Below are 15091 nucleotides of genomic sequence, written 5' to 3'. Positions count from 1 at the left end.
CTCCCTTCCCGCCGCGGACGGCGGTCTCGCGAGAGCGGCGGGCGGGGCCGCGCAGGCTCCGCGCACGCCCCTGGAGGTCGTTGGAGTCACCGGTGCCGCCGCAGCCGCCGCTCGCGTCCCGCCGTGCCCGCCATGCTGTCCCGCCTCAGCACCGCCACCGCCCTGCGCCGCGGCATCGCCACCTCCGCACAGGTACACCGCCCGCGCACCGACATCGCTCCCGCGCCTCGGCGTGCAGCCCCGCGCGTCCTCCTCCGTTCTGGGGCTGCTGCGGAGCTCGGGGGGAAGCCGGGGAGGAGCCCCGGTGCTGCTCGGTGAGGGGGCTGCGGAGCACAGGCTCTGCCCGGTGAAGGGGTGCAGGGTGGGGATGCAGTCGTGGTTGTTCTCCATTCTGGGCCTGCAGGGCCGCGGTTGGACATGGCTCCCCTTCCGGGGCTGCGGTGGAACGCAGGCCCTCGATGAGGCGGTGCGAGGCCGGGAAAGCAGCCCCGGTGCTCCTGGGTGAGGGACTGCGGGGCTCGAGTGCAGCCCAGACCCCTCCTCGGTGAGGGACTGCGGGGCTGGAGTGCAGCCCAGACCCCTCCTCGGTGAGGGACTGCGGAGCTCGAGTGCAGCCCAGACCTCTCATTGGAGTGGGGATGCGGGGAGCCCGGGGCCTCTATGAGGGGACTGGAGCCCAGGAGCTCCCCAGTGAGGGGCTGCAGGGCTCGGGTGTAGCCTGGAACTCCTCGGGGAGGGGCTGGGAGCGTGTGCCGGTGCCCCAGGGCAGGCAGAGGTTCCGGAGCGTGGCTCGGGGGGCTGTGCCCGGTGACAGCACCGTGCTGGGGCTGTGGCATTGCGGGTCTCTGCCCAGCAGCTCCCGCCCTGCTCCAGCCAGGCTGCGAGTGTGATAATCCTGTACGAATTCTGTCTCTCTGATGATTTGCAGAGGGTGATGCTTTTCCTGCTTCCTCCTTCTAGTGCAAAAATGCCTCTGCGTTCAGAAGGCGCTAAGAACTAAAGCTGGTGGTTGGGGTTTAGCAGTAATCCTTCATGTGCCAAAATCCACTATGCTGGCTCCAAACCACTGCTGCTGTGGCTGCACGGCTAGAGACCAACCTCTATCCAATGTTAATAGTCCTGGTGGGATGTAAAAGAGTAATTATTGCAGCTAGAAAGATGTGCTATACAGGAGAGCCTTGTCTAAGTCTTTTAATGAAAACTCTATTTTTTAGGAGTGAGGTTTTGACCCCACGGTATCAGCTCAGTCACAAATGGGGCTCAGCAGTGACTCATGCCAGACTTTGCTTCTGCTTAAAGAGTTTTTTTACAGAATTATATTTGTTACAATAGCAGAAACACTGGGCTGAGGTTAGCCTAGTCCAGTTCTTGGGTAGATTTTTTCCCGTCATAGAACAGTAATTAAGCTGTTAATGAAGGGACGTGGAGCTATTATGGCTTTTATCTGGCAAGATTGTGATAAAGAATGGCTTTCTCTGCAGTATTGCTTGTTACACCTCCACAGGAGTTTTCCATCGCTTTGGCAGTATTGCACTTTAAGGTTTTTCTGGCCCCTGGAAGGAGCTTTCCTCTTGTGGAGCAACACTTTGCAAACAGGCATTTGTGAGAGAAATTACACCCTGCCAGTCAGTACCTGAATGAGGATAAAAGTGGTTCACAAGGCAGCCAAGCAGAGCTGGATTTTATTTGATTCTCAACCACATGATCAAAGCTGGAAATTGTAGTCACTTAATGTTCTCAGTCCTCAATCTTGAGGCATCTCTGGGTGCTATTTTGGATTTATATCAGGTGTAAACATTTTCTTCACCTATATGCAGTGGTTATTACATTTCTTATAGTCCATTAAATGTATTGATTTGCCAAATGGAAGGCATGTTTTTTTTTGATACTGACAACATAAACTAGAAAATCTACCAGATTTACCCTAAATCAGGCCTGGGCCCACAGGGTGGCAGGTATTAGTCTCAGGCAGACATTTCCACTGGGAGAAGGGTGATCCTTTGGGTTCTTTTGCCCTAGCCTTGCTTCCTTTTTGGGCTTCAGATCCCAGGTTACAATTTCTTCCAACTTTTCCTACCAATAAACCTGAAGGGTCTCTGGGAGGCTGCTGTGAGGGTCGTTTTCTGTAGGCTTAGACTATCAGGTTTGCATAGCGCTTGGTAAAATAAATTGAAAAACAGAACTAAAAGTAAAGAAAGAGTGGTGAAATTCCCAAGGTCACTGCTGGGGGTGTAGCTGCCAGAACAGCTCTACAACATGTTTGTTGTCTCTTTTGCACAGAACAATGCCAAGGTGGCAGTGCTGGGGGCCTCGGGGGGCATCGGGCAGCCCCTGTCCCTGCTGCTGAAGAACAGCCCTCTGGTGAGCAAGCTCAGCCTCTACGACATCGCTCACACTCCAGGCGTGGCAGCCGACCTCAGCCACATCGAGACCAGAGCCAGTGTCAAAGGTACCCTGGGAATGGTCTGAGTTCCAAAGGGATCCTCCCAGAGGGGTGGCTCTGACCCTGAATGCCCGTTGCTTGTGAGGGGAAATCTTCACCCACTGATCCTGAAGCCCAGTATCAATTTAAGTAGCTTTTTCCTCAAGCGGTGAATGATTAATTAAGGTTTAGCTGATTAGATTGACGTGCATGGAGATGAAAATGGGCTGTGGTTGCACTTTTGAAGGAGAATTTGTGATATCTGGCAGGAAACATTCAGTGAAATGATGTCAGAGTGTTGAATTTAAAAGTTTGACTAGAAATAGGTTTAACACTCCCTGAGTGCATGAATTCCATGTGCTTCTTTTCTCTTAGATTATGATGAAATCAAAACCTAATCTTTTATCTGAAGATCACCAAAAGGTGACATTTTACTTGAATATGCCAGTCTGCAGTTCTTTGGGGGCACTGACTCTAGTGCCAAGGCTTTTGGAGAGTAAATTCACATAGCAGGAGGAGCTGGGAGTTTGGAAAACAGGTGAATGTGAGATTCTCACCACTCTCATTCTGTGAGTTTTGAAACAGGGATAAAACATCAGATGGGATCCAGCCATAATTGTGTTTCTTTGCTTTTCAGCATTAAGTCTAAATTGAAGGTTAAATTTAAAAAAAGGACTTGGATGCCTCTGGGCATGATTTTATACTTCAAAGTGTCAGCTATTTAATAACTGTCAAAAACATAATGCCTGAATGTCTTTCATTTCAGGCTTCATGGGACCTGAGCAGTTGCCAGAATGTCTGAAAGGCTGTGATGTTGTTGTTATTCCAGCGGGAGTCCCAAGAAAACCAGGTAGGTTCTTTTTGTTGTAAAGCCCCAGGGCTGCTTTGAAGTGGATCTCTGCAGTTCTGCTGCTCAGACAGAGCTGTGTCTGTTGGGGTGTAAGTGGTCTGTTAATACCCCTGCCCCTGAGCTCCTTTTGGAATCAGGCAGCTCATTCAGCCTCTCTTAGACTGTCCCTTGTGAAATGGGCTAAATTAATTTCTGGAGTTCCTACTTGAGGCTGAGCTGCAAAGACTTCTCATGCAAGTGATCCTCAATGTGCCTTAGTGTTTCCTGTCCCAGAGCAATGCTCAAGGAATAAAAACTGTTTCTTCCTTTAATTCCTCAGCAGAAGAGAAATAATTCATTTTGTTATGCATCAATTGTACAGCAGCTTCTTGGGGCACCTATGAATAAATGCAGTTAAGCCTTCCTAGAATGTTTATGACCTGTTCCATTTCCACTCTGTTTTCAAGTATCCTATTAGGAACTTAACAAAATGCTGGACTTTAATGCCTAACTCTTCCTGAATCTTCATTTTTCATCGTTAAAGTAGTTGCTGCAAGAGAAATGGGGGGTGGCACTTACACAGCCAGCAATATTTTGCACCCAGCAGTTGGCATTTAAACTGTAGTTGTAGAAATGACTTAAAAGAGGGAGGAGAATTCATCTTGGGAGCAGCTGTGCTGCTCTGAGCCCCACTGGGGTGGTTTGTGTGATCACAGTGTACTTCAGCAGCCTCAGTGAAGTGGGTTCTGAGAATGAACAGTTGGGCTGATTGTTCCTGGAAAGGGCTGATGTCTTTATTAATGAGAGGAGTTACCTTTGGAGCCAGTTCATTACTGCAGCTGGAGAATTTGTTCTTGATCTGTGGAACCAGAAGCTGATGTGTGTCTGTCCACAGCAGAATATTTGGTTTTGATTGGATTTCCTGCCCATGCTGGTGACTGTGGGTAAATTAAAATCCTGCCCTGGCTGTGTTTTAGGTATGACCCGTGATGACCTGTTCAACACCAATGCCAGCATTGTTGCCTCTTTGACATCTGCCTGTGCAAAGCACTGTCCAGAAGCCATGATCTGTATTATTTCTAACCCAGTAAGTGTTTTCTGGAGACCTTGAAATGTAGAGGAAAAAAAACCCCAAAATTCAGACTGAGAATACTGGAGTAATCCAAATTCCTACTAATTTTGACCAGTATCTTTAAATTCTGCAGTGTATTTGCAGAAAAGTCTGATTCTACTAACCCATTTTTCTTGGCTATATTTAATTCAGAGAAAACTTGAATGTAAAAGTGCTTAATGTCTTCCAAGTCTGTGTGACTGGTTATAATGCAAGCTGGTGTATTAGCTGGGATAAAAGCCTTAGCTCACTAAGGGAAGAGCCTTTGTAATGGGAATGAAAAAATTCATTGTCTTAATGGTTATTTAAAATGAATGATTTTTATTCTAGCCTGACTGTAAATTGCTCTTCAATTTAGGCATTAAAGTAATTGGCTACAGTTGATTCCAAATTAGAGGTATAATTCCATGGTTGTTAATTTGCCTGTTCATGCATTGGCTTCGTTATTAAACTGCTTTTAATCAGTGCTTGCCTCTTCTTGCTTGTAGGTAAATTCAACCGTCCCAATAGCTTCAGAAGTCTTCAAGAAGCACGGTGTGTATAATCCCAACAAAATCTTTGGTGTTACCACACTGGACATCGTCAGAGCGAATACTTTTGTGGCTGAACTAAAGGCAGGTCATGGTTAACATACAGGGGGAGGGATCCTGCCTGCTTTGATCATCAGATCTATAAAGAAGTGCTTCCAAAATCACTGCAGAGAGCCAAAGGAGCTCGGATTTCTGTGCAGCTAGAGGCAAAGGCAATGATTCCATGTCTCCCTTATTTAGAGGAGCGTGAAGATAAGGTTCCTTGCAAAATGTGGTTCAAGAGACTTTGACCTTTCCTTTTCATAGCTGTCCCCTGCAAGTGTTGGCCTTAATTCCCTTGGCATTCCCAACCCTGCCACGCACCCAGAGGAGAGGGTTGAGTTGTGGTGTGTGTTTGCAAGTCAAACTCTGTGCTGTGTGTCACAGGATACTCTGCAAAGTATCAGGAGCTGTAACAGGTTACTGCTCTTAATAGCCCTGGTGGTGTTTATGTTGTGCTGCTCTTTTTCCAGCCCTGCAGTAATAATATCCTGTAACTGTATGAAGTGATCAGAGTAACCCAGAGTTCCGCTCCCTAGATGTGGCTTTGTCCCTGGAGTGCAGCTGCCTCTGGAACTCCTGCCCTGTGTGTCCTGATATCCAGGGCAGAGAGTGAAGTGTGGTGTTTCCACTTGCTTTTCTTGCCCGTGTGCTTCAGAAGCTGGAAAGTTTCATGTTTCCTTTAGGGCTTGGATCCAGCTCGAGTAACTGTTCCGGTTATTGGTGGCCATGCTGGGAAGACCATCATCCCTCTGATCTCTCAGGTGAGTCCAGGTGACAGCTGTATGTGGTAGCACACTCACCAGCATGTTAGGGTTGATGTAAAGTGCCTTTGTGATGGCAGGTAACGTGCTAGGATAGAGCACAGTCTCCCCTGCTCTCATGTCTGCTTTCCTTCAGGGATGGGGTGTAGGATGAGGTGGAAGGCAACAATCTAAATCTGAACCCTCTGGGCAGTATAAATAGTTCCAGCTTTCCTCTAAAGGAGTTTGGGATAAGAACTGAGGGGTAATGTGGAGGTTTAGGTGTCCAGGCACTGTTTGTGACAAGCATCTAATGACAGGGGTACCCGGCTTCAGGAGAAAAATGGAATTGATTTTGCTGTGGTGGACTGGAAACCCCACTTGAACCTCCAGCATTGAAAGGCACAGCTCAGGCTGTGCAGGGAGGCCTGTCCAGCCATGACTGGTAGTCTGGCCCTTCAGACATCTCAGCCAGATTGAAATGCAGTTCTGAAGCAGGTGCAGTCTCATGGGGAGATGCTGGGATGTGGCCAAGGAGCAATCTGTAACAAAGGGAGAGAAGCTGTGCTCTAAGTGGGGAATAAAGTATCCTTTACAGAAGGATTTCCGTGGGAGTAAGAGGGCTTTAGTTAAACAGCCCATTGGGACAGACACAACTGTGCTTAAGCTGTTGGTGTAGCTGAATCTGAAGGTTCAGTGAATTCCTAAATACTGCTGGGAAACTGGATCTTTCATAAGGCTTGACTTCCATAATGCCACAGTGACCCAAATATTTTCAAGATGACTTTCTGAAATTCCTAATGCTTGGAGGGTGTCTGTAGTGCACAGGACTAGGCAGTAGTGAGGAACCATGGCAAGCCCTGGTTTGGCTGTGAAGCTGTGTCTCTGAGGAAGCTGGGTGAGGCTGAGTTCCTGATCCAAGGCCATGCAGTAACCCCAGCTCTGCTGACTTTTGCAGTTGGTCACACAAGCTGTGAGCTGGGGAAACACATTTTGCCCAGTTGAGAACTGCTGGTAAAAACTGGAGTGGTACAAAAAGTCTTGTGTGCTTTATGCTGAATCTGGAGGGGTTCTGCTATTGATTAAAAACTTATTTTTTCCCATCCAGTGCACACCAAAAGTTGAGTTTCCTCAGGATCAGCTGGAGAAGCTTACAGCAAGAATCCAAGAAGCTGGGACTGAAGTTGTCCAAGCTAAAGCAGGAGCAGGTGGGTTCTTGAATAAAGCTTCCAAGTAGTTCTTGTTGAATGTCTGTAGGGCTGCAGTCCTCTGCAGTTTAATCTTATTTACAGGTTATGAACTGCTGGTTGCCAATCTCACTGCTCTGCTATGTCAGCTGCTGCCTGGGCTGTGCTACTAGAAACAGCTCAGTGTGTAATACTAAATATAAACTGATCCCATACCACCTATGGCTTTAAAAGAATTTTCTCTGTCAAATTAAGCTTTTACAAATCTGGTCAATTCTAGATCCATGTAGCTGGCCAAAAGCTGCTGCTTTATCCACCTGGCTGTGAGCTTGAGGTCAATAACACTGCATTATTCTGGTTTTGTAAACACACCAGTATGGAAACCTTTGATGCTAAAGGAAGTATCAAATTTCAGTGTGATCTGTTCTGAAAGTGGTTTAACTCTTCCAGGATCTGCCACCTTGTCTATGGCCTATGCTGGTGCTCGATTTGCATTCTCCCTGCTGGATGCCATGAGTGGAAAGCAGGGGGTTGTTGAATGTGCCTTTGTTCGGTCTGACGTGACAGAGGTCCCGTACTTCTCTACACCTCTGCAGCTGGGGGTATGTACTAAACACCATGAGCCTTATAAACAGCAGCTACTGGTTGTGTCCAGGGTTTTACTCTGTGGTTTCAGTTCAGCTGAAACCTGCTGGAGCTAACAGCTGAGTGTGCCTTTAAGAGTCTGCAGTGTTTAGGTATGGTGTTGGGCACATAGCTCAGCTTGACAAGGATGCTGCTGCTTTTATCTGCTTGTAGACTGCAGGTCACTGAGTAGCCAGAGGTTCAGACTTGGCTTAAGAGGTCACACTTGCCTCAAGTCAGGCCTGTTTACTCTGGGCTTTCATATGATTAACCAGAGTCAGCAATCCTGTCTCCTCAGCTTGATCTGCTGCAAGCAAATCCTCAGAAACTGAGGCACAGCATGGATTAGGATTAATAGCTTGCTTTCAGGACCTCTGCTGAACTCTGAAAGAAGTGTTCCTTTTGTCACCAATACCCTGGGGGAGTGATGGAAAACAGTGATGCTGCAGCCCTGTTGTAGCTGCTGGGATGCAAAGGGTGGTGTTTGCTGTCTTAGGGGCAGGCTGGTGAGGGGATGGAAGGAATGTACAGTTTAGACAGTTTGAAAACCTGGGAGTGTCACTGAGGCAGTTTGAGATGGCAAGCTAAGCACATACACCAGAGGAGATTCTCTTGGCAGATGCTGGGTGTGGAGTTAAGAGGGATCAGTTGGTGTCAGTCTCCTCTTGAAGGAGCTGCTGGGTTGGCTTCTGGTTTCACACATGTAAACGGTGAATGAGAAGTTTGTGAGGGCTGTAGAAGTTGCCACAGACAATAAGAAGCTTCTGAGGCTTTCCAGGAAGCACAGGGTTGGCAGACTGGAGATGACACAGGTGCCAGGCTGGGTCTCTGTCTCAACTGGATAATACTTAGAGCTGTTAAGCTATTCTTTAGGTCATTCAATGAATGGCTAATCTCTAAATCCTCTTTCCCTCAGAAAAAAGGACTTGAGAAGAACCTGGGCCTTGGCAAGCTCTCCCCCTTTGAAGAGAAGATGGTTGCTGCAGCCCTTTCTGAGCTGAAGGCTTCTATTAAGAAAGGAGAGGAATTTGCAAAGAACTTCAAGTGAAGACTTGACGACGGGGAGGAATTAACTTCCTTAATTTATTAAGGCATCATGTCACTTTATGACTTCTGGTTCAAAGCTGATGCTTTGATTGAAGTCTGTCTATTAGCTTGATGCTTGTTGCCAGTGCAGAATCTAATCATCAATAAAAGTCTCATTTTTTCAGTGTACCATGTGGTTGTCCTGATGTCCTTGTCCTTTGAAAGGTGGGGGCTGTAGGTCTCTGAGAGGGGATTGGTTTCATCAGGGATGAAATAACCTTGGAGAGGGGGTGAACTGATTACTCCAACTCTGCTGCTGCCTGGGTTTGGGCTCCTTGTTCAGCACAGCCACTGGGAACCAGATGTGACCAGATCAAGATGGGTGTAGGGGCTGCACAAGGGATAACTGAGTGAAATATGATCCAAAAGGCATTTTTTCAGTTGGTGATATTACCTCTGTTACCTTGTATTACCTTAATCTCTTATGTAATTTGATTTTAAAGGAGTTAGTGAAAGAGCACAGCGTTTGAAACATCAGTCCTGCACTAAGACAATAATTAAACTGCTGAGAGCAACTTCTTTCTAGTTAGGAACAAAAGCCTTGATTTAGCATCTCCATAAATTTCTCTTACATTCATCTTCTTATGAATATAAAAATAAATGTCTGTGAGGAGATGGTGATGACGAGTTCTGTTGCTGACTTCTTTGAAGGTAAGCTTTAATGAAGGAAGCTATTAATTCACTCTTCCTCCGTGCTGCTTACGCTGTTGCTTTGAATTGCTTTCATCCGTGTAGGTTGAATTCTTAAGTTGAACAGACTTTATTTTGATGAGTGAAAGAAAAGCCAAAGCCCAGCACCTCTGGAGGAACTGAGGTGAATGTTGGTTTGAGCCAGAGATCGTGGGGTAGTTGCTTACAATAAAGATACCTGAAAGTCACAGATGCTCTTTGGTCACTGCTTTTTATCTTCCTCCCACGTGTATTTTTTATTTTTCCTTGAGCTCTCTTGGGTTTTATTTTTTTGATTTTAATTAGTTCATCATTCTGTACTGGATCACACAGCTGTGACTGTTGTAGATACATGGAGAATAAAGTGCCTGGTTCTCTTCGTGCCCTGTGGAAGATGTGGGCAAGGAGGACAGCAAACACAGTCCTTGTCACTCCTCTGCAGAAATTCAGCTTGTTAAAAGCTTGGTTTCTTTACAGGAATAGTAATGAAATAGAAGCGTTGGCAGTCATTACTCAGCAGGCTTGGAACAAAGTAATTATTAAGTGGTATTAATAGAATTAAAGATGGTGTTGGAGGGGGCAGGGGAGGATGTTGGAACTGGAGGACACTGAGGAGGAGTGACAGGCCAGACCTGTGAATGTGGCAGAGAGTGCTCCAAACAGTAAATGGGAAAGCAAGTGGCAAAACTGCTCTAACTGGGTGTAGGGGTCTTGCAGGCCTGTCAGCAATTTCAAATCCAAAATAGGCAGCACAGGGTGTTGAAAATGGTGAGTGTCCAGTCTGGGTGCCCGGGTGGTCCAGGGGCACTGCTGGGGAAAGCCTTGTCTTACAACCAGCTGGACAGGAACACACATTTGTTCCAGTCCTGCTATTTTTAATACAGCAGATAAAGCAGATTTCTGAGCATTGGAGACTTTTTAGAACTTGAGGTTCATCGTGTGGCTTAGGTTATTCAATCTTTTCTTGTGTCAGCAGTCCAAAGCCAGCAAAATCTGGGGAATTGCATGGACAAGCAGAAAGCTTTGCTTGTACCAGTAGAGACTCAGGGACAGCATGGGCAAGTGAAGCTGAGGTAGAAGAGGATTATGTCTCAGCACCTGCTGAATTTTAGGTTCTCCAGGGCCTCCTTCAAATCTCCTGCATGTTAACAAAATCCCCACACTGTCTGGGTTTTGGGGTTGTTTCTTCTCCCCAATCCCATGCTATTCCCCGTGCTGGAAATCTGCTCCATTTTGGGAAAGGAGATGAGACACCCTTCTTGTGGCTTCCTGCAATGAAGGAAGGCCAGAAGGACACTGATTAAAGGTGAGAAAGGACTTGTGTCAGTGTTCCCTGCTCAGTCACTGTGCTGTCCCTGTGGCTGAGCAGTGCTGTGGTGGGTAACAATCCCTCTGAAGACTGGAGATGGTTTGTAAAGGTGTGGGACATCCCACCCCTTCTCTCTGAGCAGATTCCCTGGAGGAGGAAAGGATCTGGGGCATATTCCTCCCTGGGAGGAGCAGGACTCAGCAGGGTGTACCCAGATAAGCCAACACTCTCCTGGAAGCTGTTTCCTGCTGCTGTGGCTCTGAGACACGAGACCTTCATCCTCTCTCCTCTAAATTCTGCAGTGGGGCTGCCCTGCTGGGTCACAGCACTCACTCCAGTGCTGGCAGCCTTTGTGTTAACCTCCTGTGGAGGGGAGTGACCAGGTCTGGAGGAGGTGAAAAACCCTCCCTGTGCAGATCTCTCGGGTTTCACCCTTTTTACTGAGCAGACTTTTGTCTCCATGGTCTCTAAGCACCTCTTCCCTCGCAGCACCATTTCTGCACAAGGAGCTGCCACCTCCTTGGGCAGCCCAGCCCCACACCAGAGCACAGATGTCAAGATACAGAGGAGATGTGTGTGGAGAGTAATAAATAAAGATTCTCCAGATGGCCATATGTCAGGTCACTGGAGCCCACCTGCTGCTCCTGTGCTGCTGCAGCAGCTTGTTAAATGCAGGAAAGGATAGAACAAGGAGAAAAGCAAATGCTGAATGGTGTAACTCAGGCCTCATCCTGGTCATCCTTGTCCTTGGGGGGCTTCAGGTGGGATGAGCACAGAAGCAGGCTGGCAGACTTGTCCATTATTCCTGGGAAATCTGTTTTCCCCTCCTGGCTTGGTGCTTTGGTGTGGGGGTACAGACCCCGAGCCTCAGCTCACCCTGGGGAGCTCTGGGTGCTGAGAGCCAGCAGCAGCCTTGGGGTAAGGCTGGGCACAGCTGCAGCAGGCATGGCTGAGCCTGAGGACAATCCATGGCATTTCAGTGATATTTAGGAGAAGCAGAAGAAACAACAATAGTTTAGTGCAGCCTCTGCCTTGCCAAAGTTGGCTGCCTTCCCAGCTCCAGCAAAAGAGCAAATCTGGAGGGGCTGGAGGTACTTCAGAAAGGTGCTGGGTAACTGTTTCCCTCCCTCACGAGCCCACCTCCAAAATTCACAATCTCCAGTGATTTCTCCCTACAAAAGTGCCAGGACAGAGACATTTCTGCCCTTCCCCTCCCCAGCGTGTGCACCACCACCCCTGGGGTACCCTGTGCTCAGCCTCATGTTACTGGGGCTGGCAGTTCAGAGCAGCACCACATCCTCTGCCCAGGAATGGAGAAAGGAGAGGTGAAACACACCCCGAGGCTGGCTGGGTGTAGCTGGGGGCACAGGCAGATCTCCTCCACAGCCAGCTCAGTTTTCCCCTTTCCTTGAGGAGCAAGGGCAAAAGGTTTTAATGTGAGCAGGAGCATCACAAACCATCTGAGCTGTGGATCTGGCTTTGCACAGGCCTCTCCCCCTCCCCTGGCTCTCCTGCCTGGCCACAGGCAGTGTGAAATCACCACCTTTGCATTCCCTACTCTTGATTTACTGAAGAGCTCCCACTTCCCTTCTGGGTGCCTCAAAGCAGAGCTGGAGAGCGGTGCCGAGGCAGGAGCGTTTGTTTGCATTTACAGGGAAACCTGTTAATAAAGGAGACCAAAGGGATTGCTCTTTTCCTGGCTGTGGGAGCAGATGGCTGGATAACACAGTGCAATTAATATGCAGGGAGTCCTGCCGGGGCAGGGATTTGATTGCCTGTTAGGAGAGGTTAGCATCCTCAAGCTGAGCTCTGCCACCACACTGCCTGTCCCTGGCACCTGCTGCCTGCAGGGACTCTGTGGTGACACTGGGACAGATTGGATGGGGTCACAGATGAGACTGTGGGCACTGGATATAGGGGAGGATGCAGCTGGAGACTCTGGGACAGTGGCAGGTCCTGCATCCTGGGCGATGCTTTGGGAGGGTTTGCCCTTTGGGTTTGTAAAAGCAAAGGATGACTCTGGCCATGATGGCTTGCTCAGAGGTACTTCCAGGCTGGAAGGGCAATGCTGGATTGTTCTTTCCTCCTGGACAGAGCTCCTGGGTGAGCTGAGGGAAGTGGGCACAGGAGGTGGGCATCTCTTGCTGCAGCACAGCACAGCTACAGAACATTTCCCAGGGCTTCAAAGAGTGACCCGATAAATCCACAGGGGAGAAAAAGCCCTGCCAAGGGCTAGGAGGGTTGGGGAACCCTGAAGAAGCAGGAAACCCAGCAAACCCACCCCAGCACTGAGCTGGGCCACGTGGCCACACGGTCAAGCCCAAATCGATGGGAGCCTCCAGCCACCAGGCCACGATCGAATGGCCCAAGGTCACCCTGGGCACGCGTGGGGCTGTTCCGATGCCTCGTCCCCATCGTATCCCGGGCTCTCACGGGATCACAGCACCTTTCCCTCCATGCCTTTGCTTTTCCCCCCCCATTTTCTGGTATTTTCTTCCCCCCCCCCGCCTCATTGAGGTTGTTGAGCACCATGAAAGGCAGCACCAGGCTTTGATCAGGGGTTCCTGCCTGTGCTGTGCCAGCAGCACGTTCCCTCACAGCACCGCCGCTCCCGGCCGCCCTTTCTTCTGCGTCAGGAGGAGGCTGCTGGAGATGTCGAACCTCAGTGCAAATCCTTGCAATTAGGCCTGTTCTGCTGCCTGCCTCGTTTGATCTCCTTTAATTATTTATCGCCTTTTCTTTCTCCTCTTTCCTAAATCCTCGCTTTCTTTCAAGTGATGATTTTTCCTCCTCTCCCCCCAGCCGTGGCTGGCTCTGCCTGTTTGCCTGCAATTACCGACCCTTCTGCTCCTTCCATCTCTCCCCTTTTGTTCTCCACCAGATCACCCCTTCTCGCTGCTCTCACAGATTCACCCTGCCCGCCTGCCTGGCAGCTTTTTCCTCCTGCTTTTCTTGAAATTCTCCCACCCGGATAGCTGCAGCCCTTCTCCCGTTCCAGGTGTGCTTGTGGCTGTGTTTGCTGCCCGTGCCAGCTCTCGGGCTGGGCAGGGCTCCATCTCCCACTGCTGTTCTCCCGGTCAAACCCTGCTGTGGTCCTGCTGCAAAGCTCTGGCTCCTGGCCAAAATCAGGAGAGCCCATGGGGCTCCTGTCCCCTCCCATGCCAGGGTCTCCCCGTGCTGCTTTTTCATCCCTCATCTTCTTTGTTTCCCAGGACCTGATGCATTATTCAGCGCTGCGGACGCTGCGGGGTGTTGGGGAGATAATGGTGCTGCAAAGGGCATGGGCTCACCCTGGCAATGCTGGATTTTCCTGTCACGGGCTGATTTCCCCCTCCAGCATTAAACCAGGAATAGTCCTGACCATGCAGGAGGTTCCTCCTAGGAGGTGACATCTGCTGTCAGCCCTGAGGGGGGACACAGCAGGGACAAAGGTAGGAGCAGGGGGAGGCAGCAGTGACCCTGGCAGTGCTCCAGGGGCTGCACCTCCCAAATCCAGCCCCGTTGCTTGGCTGGAGTTTAATAGAGACACAAATCCAACACATGGCCACTTGTTTATGCAGTCCTTACATGGATAATGGATGCAGGATGCAGGTTTCTCTCAGCAGATGTAGCAAACAACCCCAGACTGTTTAATCCTTGTGGAAAGAGGATGCTCATGCTCTCCAACACTGTTTGCATCTGGGCACTGCGAACCCCCAGCTGGATCTGTCCCCATGGCTTGCTGCTACCCGGGCCCTGTGCACAGGGATAGGGAGGAGAGGGATGGAGTGATTTCAGGCTGGTGTTGCTGGCAGCACTTTGGTTCCTGGGTCTGTCCTCCCTCAGGAAACAGCATCACCCAACTTCCACCAGTTGTGGAGACATCTCCACCAGGACAGGCCTCTCCAGCTTTGGCTGCTCCCAGGAAAGCTCCCCTTAGACCCCATCCTTGGTTTCCCATCCCTGTCGCTGCAGCAGCTCCCTCCCCAAATCCTGCTCTGAGTGATGGCCAGGTGCCTTTGTTGGGCTCTGCTTGGGAGCCTGCAGCCAAATTCAGGAGGGAGCTGTGATCACAGGGGACGCAATCCGAACCAGGGGTGGGACCAGGTGTCCCCAGCCAGGTGCGTTTGGTGTCCCTGGCAGAGCAGCCAGGGTGAATTCAGAGTGTTTTGGGAAGATAAATCCTGACCATGACCACACTGGGCCGTTTTGAGGTGGTTTAGGGAGGTTTGGGATCTTCTCTGGTTTCATCATTTCCCGTATGCCGAGGAGGGTGAGTGCTTAGCATCACTGAAGGCAATAAAAATTAATTATGGGCTTATTAACACCAGTTCATTACCTGAGCTGCAGCACTGGGGAATGTCCCTGCTGGGGACCCAACACCTCCTGCATCACCACAACCCCGCAGCCATCCCAAAGCCACCTGCCAGGGTGGGGGTGCTCCAGCTGCTCCCAGGCAGTGCTGGGAATTGGACAGGGCTGGGAGGCACTGGGCTGGTACTGGGGGAACCTCTGGGGACATCATGGTGAGGAGGGAATTCAGGGTGGAATTCAGGGGTCTCT

At 49.6% G+C, this 15091-nt stretch overlaps 1 protein-coding gene across 1 annotated transcript; it reads left to right on the top strand.

Moving 5' to 3' along the window:
* The first annotated feature begins 8 nt into the window (after positions 1-8).
* MDH2 (malate dehydrogenase 2) lies at positions 9-8701 on the top strand. The gene is made up of 9 exons (XM_015646301.2): positions 9-192; positions 2281-2449; positions 3189-3272; positions 4229-4338; positions 4851-4976; positions 5618-5695; positions 6783-6882; positions 7312-7463; positions 8402-8701. The coding sequence occupies exons 1-9, from the start codon at positions 133-135 to the stop codon at positions 8531-8533; spliced, it is 1011 nt and encodes a 336-aa protein (XP_015501787.1). The 5' UTR covers positions 9-132; the 3' UTR covers positions 8534-8701.
* Positions 8702-15091: the final 6390 nt, after the last annotated feature.

The sequence above is a fragment of the Parus major genome, chromosome 19 (genome assembly GCF_001522545.3).
Source record: "Parus major isolate Abel chromosome 19, Parus_major1.1, whole genome shotgun sequence".
In the NCBI taxonomy this organism is placed as follows: domain Eukaryota; kingdom Metazoa; phylum Chordata; class Aves; order Passeriformes; family Paridae; genus Parus; species Parus major.
This window is presented reverse-complemented; position numbering and strand designations above follow the sequence as displayed.

Excerpts from the sequence above, each read along its gene's own strand:
- MDH2 (XM_015646301.2), top strand. The coding sequence starts at position 133 with ATGCTGTCCCGCCTCAGCACCGCCACCGCCCTGCGCCGCGGCATCGCC. Across the intron at positions 2,450-3,188 it reads GACCAGAGCCAGTGTCAAAG|GCTTCATGGGACCTGAGCAG; the intron begins GTACCCTGGGAA and ends CTTTCATTTCAG. Across the intron at positions 7,464-8,401 it reads CTACACCTCTGCAGCTGGGG|AAAAAAGGACTTGAGAAGAA; the intron begins GTATGTACTAAA and ends TCTTTCCCTCAG.